Genomic DNA, 7,939 nt, shown 5'->3' with positions numbered 1-7,939 from the left:
ACAACAGAGGTTGTGAATTTAACTTTGTACTAACTTTGTGGGACATCTAATAAATATAGCAGTGGTCTTGGAAGCCAATCATTATCTATCTTCATTCCATTTCGTACCTTTTCCTTTCTGAGAATTCTTTTTTCTACTCCAAAGTTTCACACTACTCATTCTGAAAACACTTCTAGATGAGGCTCTTCCAGACCTATCTGGGTAAAGAATCCTTTCCTATTACCTTTATAGGTCAAGAAAGTTCTACCCCAGAGCCCGGTGGCTCACACCTATAATCCCAGTTACTTGGAAGGCTTGAGAGGATGGCGGTTCAAAGCCAGTCCAGGCAAATAGTTTGCGAGACCCTCGCCCCCATTTTCAAAATAACCAGAGCAAAGGTGTGCCTCAAGGGGAGAACAGCACCCGCTTTGCAAGCGCTAAGCCCTGAGTTCAAACCCCAGTGCCACCAAATAACAAAAAAGGAAGAACGTTTTAGGAAAGAAAAGGAAGAGCCAAAGTTCTCATGGCTATTCCTCCCTCTCCAAGTACTCTGAGAAAGAGAAAACGCAAGGCAAAAAGAAACAAACACCAAACTTCTTCCCTCCCGCATTTCGATTCTGGCAGGTGGCGTCTGACTCCCAACTTCTGAGAGCCACTGCTCACAAAAAAAACGCCCAGGCTGGTGGGCTCGGAGGGGCGGGCACAGCCCGCGGGTTATTTATTTACCAGCAGGATTTAAACCGGCTGGGAGGGGGCGTGGCCAGGGCGGAGCTCCGTGGCCCGGGTGGGCGGGGGCGGGGCTCCCGGAGGCACGGCGCGGTGCGGGAGAAGACCTGAGCTCCGGGAGAGAGCGCCTGTCTCTTTAAATGCCACGGGCTGCGCTCCCGCCCGAGAGCTCGGAGCCGGATCTACAATCCCGTCCCTCCCGCTCCGGCGCTTGTTGCTCACCCGGCCCGAGCGGGAGCTGCAGCCACAGGGAAGCGAGGCTGCCTCCGTCTCCTCTTCCTCGCGCCCATCTGCCTCCAGAGCTGGTTGGAAGGGACCTCAGCGCCTGCAGGAGGGAGGGGCCGGGTGTGAAGACGAATCGCCCCTCACCTTCAAGTCTTGGGGCGCTACGGAGCCGTGGGAAGGGGGGGAGACATGCGTCGCTCCCCCCAGTCCAGTTTCGCTGCCACCCGCGCTGAAAGAGGAGGGACTGCGAAACCCACACCTGCAAACTCGTCCTAGAAGTCTCGGGGTGCGGCCAGGGACTCCCCATCCCCCAGAGCCTCCCCCTCTCGGCGGGTGAGTTGGCGCAGGTAATCCGAACCCCAGGGCAGGCGCGCGGGGGGAGGGGCCAGCGAGCCGTGGGGGTAAGCCAGGTAGGGTGGCTCACCTGCCCTGGCCCCGCTACAGGGTCCTCGCTTGTTCCCAGGGGACGGTGGCATGAAGGAACGTCTCAGAGGCTAGTCAGGATGTGGTGTAGGAGGAAGAAGTTGGGAAAGGGCAGGACTGGATAAAGTTTCCATTTCCTTCTCCCCTTCCTGTCCAGGTTTGGCAGGTAGGGCGCCGGCGGAAGCAGTAGGTGCAGCTGATGCAAAGGGCTTTTGCCCAGGTCAGGTGAAGGATGAGGGCGGGGAAGAGCAGGAGTTGCCACATCGCCTGTGATCTTGACCCTGGAGGTGGAGAAACGAGGGAAAGCTCGCTACCGAGACTCCCCCAAAAATGGCTCCAGGTGCTCGAACCCCACCGGTTCTTTCTCCTAAGAACGAAACGTGTTTTACTGGAGAGGTTCCTACATACATAGCTGCCTTGCCTTCTTTTCCAACAGGTGGCTTTAGCCCTTGTCCGGGGACCTGTGCCAATGACCTTAGTAGTGGTTTCGCTTTCTCCCCTCGCGGTGTTGTGAACGTGTGTCCACAGCGCGATGGGCAACCAGGTGGAGAAACTGACCCACCTAAGTTACAAGGAAGTTCCCACGGCCGACCCGACTGGCGTGGACCGGGACGACGGGCCCCGCATCGGGGTATCTTACATTTTCTCCAATGACGATGAGGACATGGAGCCGCAGCCACCGCCCCAGGGGCCCGATGGCGGCGGGTTGCCCGATTCCGGGGACAGGCCGCCGCTGCCCCCACCGCAACCCTACGATCCAAGGCAGCATGAGATAGAGTGCTCCGTGTTCTACCGCGACGAGTGCATCTACCAGAAGAGCTTTGCGCCGGGTTCGTCGGCGCTGAGCACCTACACACCGGAAAACCTGCTCAACAAGTGCAATCCAGGCGATCTAGTGGAGTTCGTGTCCCAGGCGCAGTACCCTCACTGGGCAGTGTACGTGGGTAACTTTCAGGTGGTGCATTTGCACCGGCTGGAGGTGAGCAATAGTTTCCTGACGGATGCGAGCCAAGGCCGTCGCGGCCGTGTGGTCAATGATCTCTACCGGTACAAGCCACTGAGCCCCAGCGCCGTGGTGCGCAACGCGCTGGCGCACGTGGGCGCCAAGGAGCGCGAGCTCAGCTGGCGCAACTCAGAGAGCTTTGCCGCCTGGTGCCGCTATGGCAAGCGCGAGTTCAAGATTGGCGGCGAGCTGCGCATCGGCAAGCAGCCCTACCGCTTGCAGATTCAGCTCTCGGCCCAACGCAGCCACACGCTCGAGTTCCAGAGCCTGGAGGACCTGATCATGGAGAAACGGCGCAACGACCAGATCGGACGCGCGGCAGTGCTGCAGGAGCTCGCCACGCACCTGCACCCCACAGAGCCGGAGGAGGGCGACAGCGAAGCTGCCCGGACTACGCCGCCTCCCCGGCGCCCCCCTGCGCTCGGCTCGGAGGAGGAGGAAGGAGAGGCGGTGGCACACTGACGGACAAGTTGGGCACTGAGCTACAAAAGGGAGCTGTTTGCTGCAGCCACTGCCCCCTTCCTCCTTTCCCTCCCTCTCTCCTTCACCTTCTGGGCCCCATCTGGGATTCCGGGGCCCTTTGGAAAATGGAGAGTTGGTGAAATGCGAAGCCGGCTGTGGACAGGGGAGGAGGAAGGGGACAGAGGGAGCAGGTAGGAGCTTCTTGGGAGAGCATTTCCTGATGGTCCTGGCAGTCTGTCTTCCTTTCCGTGGTGGGGCAAACTGTGAATTTACTTGGCGCTTAATCCCTGCTGCGTTTGGGTCTAAAATCGACCCTTCATAGCACACAGGGTTGGAGAAAAGTTCAGAGCACCGTATCTGCCATTTTTTCCTCTCCACCTCCCTCCCTACTCTGATCCCATGAGGATGCCCTGTACAAAGGCCAGAGGGAGGCCACTGCGGGCTAGCACAGAGAGCTACTTATCTTCTTCTCCCCGCTGAGCTGTGCTTGAGATCCGGCTGGCTGGGGTGATTTATTTTATGAGATTCCAGCGGCGCAGGGCTGGAGAAACCACAAGGTCTGGAAGCAGCAGACCAAGACCAAGCAGCCCTCTATTAAGTGTAACAAATAGTTGAGCAAACTCCAGCTATGAAGACTTTACCACTTTCCTCTCCCCTCAATCCCCAAGTAATTCTTCTGGAGCTGGCTCTTAGCTGAGTCTCTTGCTCCACCCCTGCCCCCTTCCCAGGTTACAAGTAAATCATTGTCAAGGGCCAGCCAGGGGAAGGATGCAATTAAGGTGCTGTTCTGCTGCCTTTGTTTTTCGCCTGCTGGTGGAGGTACTCAAAAACCTTGGTATTTGTTATCAAAGGAGGGAATAGCCCTTTGTGTGTCTGATCTAATTAAACCTGCTTGGCTCTGTTCATCTGCAAGTCACAGATGAGGTTGGCTGGTTTGTGACACCCCATAAAGTATCTACTAGGGAAATAGCCAAACAGAGTTGCCTTGGCAAGATTCAGTCAATCTCTTCTGTCCACTCTCCTTCAGTGGTGAAGGTAACCCTTTCTAAAACAAAGCTTTTGTTGTGATCCTATGATTTTTTTTTGTTTGTTTCCTCCTCCTCTCCCTGGCCCACCTCCCTTATCTTCACTTCATCCTGCCAGTGGTAAAATCTTAGGGCTGAGACATGTCTCAGTGCTAAGATACTTATTTTGCCAGCTACACTTGGTGCAGTTTAATTCAAGGTGCAAAGTCTTGTTATACTGTAGCGGTCTCCTTGTTGCTTGGAAAACACCCCTTCAGAGCCCTTTCAATTAAGAGGGGTGACATCAATCACAGATGCCATCAAGGTACATTAAGTACAGAATCTGATGACGGTCCAGAAACACAGGTTGGCAACTGTGTGTAGCAGATTGAGCAGGTACTATATAGGTCTGCTTGTGAACTGCTGTGTGCTCTAGTATGAGCCTTTACAAAATGTTAGAACTGTTTGCAGTGGCTCACTCCTGTAATCCTAGCTACTCAGGAGGCAGCGATCAGGAGAATGGTGGTTGGAAGCCAGCCCAGGGCAAATAATTCTGGGAGATCCTATCTTGAAAAAACCCATCACAAGAAAAGGGCTGGTGGAGTGGCTCAAAGTGTAGGCCCTGAGTTCTAATCTCAGTACTGCTAAAAAAGCCCAAAAAACCAAAACCAGTTACAACCTTTCCTGGGTAGGTACTCCTATGTGTGTGCCCTTAGAGTGTTCTACTTTCTACTGCCCGTCACCAATGCTGTCTCTAAAGTTTGAGGCTCTTTTTGTCGCCCCCCCCCCACCTTGGGAGTCATAAAGTACACTGAACAAATCATTTTGTGACTTAAGTCATGACTTGAAGGATTAGTTTTTGGAAGTGGAGGCCATAATTTCTTAAAGACTAGCTCTTCATAGCAACTCACCATGAAACCTTTTCATTACAGAGGCATTAGCTATATTCCCTGTTTTCACAGTAATCACCAAACAGAAGAGTAAACAGTCCCTGTGACTGTTCAAGTGGACTGCTCTAGCTGTAGCTAGGACTTTGGAAGAGAATCGGCCTCCTGCTGTGACTGTAGATCCAGTTCCCATGTGTTTATATTCACTTCCTCATGGAAAAGCAGAGCAAGATAACCCTGGGTGGAGACATTTAAGAGAAAGTACCATAGCTGATAAGATTTGGATTGGTGGAAATTGAAATTGATGCCCATTGTGCAGACAGTGAGGGGAAACAGTGTAGCATTCTCCAAAAGTTCTGGACTAGCAAGCTCTTTTTCCCTGTCCCCCCACCTCTGTCCTTCCTCTGCCCCTTAACCGAAGTCTGGTCACACTGATAATGGCAGTGACTTTATATTGTTATAAGTGAAATGCCCTTGGAGGTCCCACCTGGAAGGAAGAACTAAAAACTCCATCCCAGCTATTGTAGTCTACCCCTCAAAAGGAGATTTTTGATAACAGGGCTTGAAAATGAGCAAGAATAGGAAGTAGATCTGTTCCAGGTGATGCTTTTTTGGAATGCAGTGCTAGCATTTGTACGGGGTACTAGAGATACCAGACATGCAATACTTACAAACAGGATTCCCCTGGAAATCATCTTCTGGGTAGAATACTTAAAGCAACAACCAGTTGGTAAGGGCTCCAAGGATGGGGGTCAAATCAACTCTTGCTTCTTTCCTTAAAATGGTAGTGTTATGAAGAGCTGTTTGGTTTTTTTTTTGTTGTTTTTTTTAATGCCCTGGCAATGACTACATCTGGCACTTTAGAAAACAATGAATATATTTAATAATTTTTGTTTCTCCTTAGGAATAAGACTTTAGAGCTATTTTGTACTGTGAATTACGGATGCTCTTTGAAGGAAAGAAATATCAATTCCCGTGTTCTTCAGAAGCTTTGGCAGGGATAAGCAGAACATCAACTGGAACGTATGCTAAATGAAACCAGACAGATTCTATTTTCTTACCTGAGCAAATATTTTATTGAGACTGCTTATGTATGTCAAAGGAGCCTACAACTTCAGCTATACAACTTTTTTGTATTGAAAGAACTCATACATTTTGTAGATTTTATTCTACATTTAATTTAAAATGGCTTTGTAGCACTAAAATGCCTAGCAGAAGACTTTATTCCAGACCTTGAAGAAAATTTTTAGTTTTTTGAAAAATGGCTCAGTGGTTAAACTTCTCCTATCTTTGGTGCTTCTAGCCCTAGCAGCACCATTGGACAGTACCACAACCACATGGAAACATATTTTTTGGAAGCAAAACTTTAATTTTATATGACATATGCTATGGACAGCTAAGAAAATCTAAGGACTAATTGTTCTCTATATTTTTTTTTCCTTAACAAAATGGGATCCACTGTGTTGAAGACTCTTGATATGATGTGTTTGTCTAGCTATTTTTTACAAATTAGAATAAAATCTAGTGTGATCATGGTCATTAAATAGATGTTTGCAAAGTTAGATTTTATTTGTGAATTTTTAAAAATCAGGATAATTATATACTTGACTGGTTTATTCAATTTTTCATTATGTTGTTTTATTCTTAGCTAAAACTTGTGGCCCATGGAGAATTATATTGATTAACAGGATAAACTCACATGCATCTTATTTCCCAGTGAATTGTATAAACTTTATTTTTGTTGAAGGTTGTATGTTAAATCAATGTTATGTTCTTTCTACCACTTCTTGAGAAGGAAGTTCCAATTTGAAATTGTATCATTTCCTTCAAAATGAAGGGCAGTGCTTAGTTAAATAAAAGATTGATGATATCTTTTAAGCCATTTCCTCTTCACTATGTCTTATTAAAATAAAACCTGTCAAGTTCTTTTGAAAAACGCTATGGGTGTTTCCAATAAACCACCTATTAGAATTCACTGAATTTATGTATTTTTCCACATGTATGTCTTTTTTCTGACATTTTTGATCCAAATTCAAGCTATTCCACTTACTAAATTTCTCTGAGAATATTAGTATGTATCAGTAAACCTTGTGATGAATTCATTTAGTGATTGAAAACCTTGCATTTACTGTGTGAGAATTAATCACCCATTGCTTCTAAGCTCTCAGTGTTCGTGAAACATAACTTACAAATTTTAAATACACATTGATTTTCAGAATTAATGCAAAAATTGCTGGAACCCAGACTCACATTTTGGGGTCTACACTAGGGAGTTCTGGTGCACAGTAACCCATGTTGTACCTTAGGTGGTTTCAGAGCACAGACAAAGGGAACATACTTGCCACATGATTTAATTACAGAACATTGGCACTTGGGGCACGATAAGGGATGAAGGTGCCAGCAGTCCATAAAGGAACAGATGTGGTATCTGAGATTGGCACCTGGGAGACCACTAGCACTCCCTAGGCCAGCATCTGAAGCCACTACCACAGTCCCATGAGGTTCAAATGCCTGGGCTTTATCAACTGGCTCCTGTGAGAACTGGAAACAAAGTTAAATGCTGAAGGTTTTAGGGAGGCCAAGCAACAAGGAAGCCATTTGTCCCCAGAGTGGGAGGCTCATTCATCATAGTTCTCATTGCATGAGAAAGTGGGGGAAGGGGAGCCCACTATTCTTGGTGGTTTTGGTGGTGGCTGCTGTTCATATTTTTCTTAAGTGGATGAAGCTTCCTTCATGTAGGAAAATGGCATATTCAAAAGTGTTTAAAAGGACTTCCAAAGTGAACAGGCCCAGAATGTGTGCAAAAGGGCTTTTATTCCCCTTTACTGAATTTGCTGGGGGAAACTGCTTATTAAAAAATACAGCAATTTTGTCTGCAGAGTAAACGCATTTGCAATCACAATATGGTATAGTTTTGAGCATTTGTGAAGGGCCAGAGGATGCTGGGCTCCAGTCTAGTGTCCATCTCAAAAGACAAAATAGCAATCAGATTCTCCAAAGAAGAATGGTAATGATATTTATTTGGGACTAATAGCATTACGGTAGGAATACAAGGTATAAGCTGTGGGCTTATTCAAAGAGGTTGAGGCAAGGGGAAAATGTTTGAAACAATAATCCCTGCCACAATAACTAACGAGTGGTGGCAGTCTGGGTTGAACAGGTAATTGCTGGCACATCCCGTATAGAAGTGCTTTTGGAATAGGGTTACAGTGGTCTCTGTAGAAAGCTGG

The 7,939-nt window shown here is 48.0% G+C and overlaps 1 protein-coding gene across 2 annotated transcripts; it reads left to right on the top strand.

Annotated features, from left to right (window-relative positions):
* Positions 1 to 1,885: 1,885 nt before the first annotated feature.
* On the top strand, positions 1,886 to 6,591 carry Lratd2 (LRAT domain containing 2). Of its 2 annotated transcripts, XR_012446425.1 has the most exons (2): positions 1,886 to 3,009; positions 5,614 to 6,591. XR_012446425.1 is itself a non-coding variant. In XM_074069211.1 (1 exon), exon 1 carries the CDS (start codon positions 1,886 to 1,888, stop codon positions 2,816 to 2,818), a length of 933 nt encoding a protein of 310 aa, XP_073925312.1. In that variant the 3' UTR covers positions 2,819 to 6,591. The 2 variants fall into 2 exon arrangements, 1 of the variants encoding a protein (XP_073925312.1); XM_074069211.1 differs by having other exon boundaries at positions 1,886 to 6,591.
* The last annotated feature ends 1,348 nt before the right edge of the window (positions 6,592 to 7,939 follow it).

This window comes from Castor canadensis, chromosome 3, assembly GCF_047511655.1.
Source record: "Castor canadensis chromosome 3, mCasCan1.hap1v2, whole genome shotgun sequence".
Taxonomy (NCBI): Eukaryota; Metazoa; Chordata; class Mammalia; order Rodentia; family Castoridae; genus Castor; species Castor canadensis.
Note: the sequence above shows the minus strand (reverse complement) of the source record. Positions and strands in the feature narration are given on the sequence as shown.

Bases quoted from the DNA above. Each gene is read 5' to 3' on its own strand.
- Lratd2 (XM_074069211.1), top strand. From the start codon at position 1,886: ATGGGCAACCAGGTGGAGAAACTGACCCACCTAAGTTACAAGGAAGTT.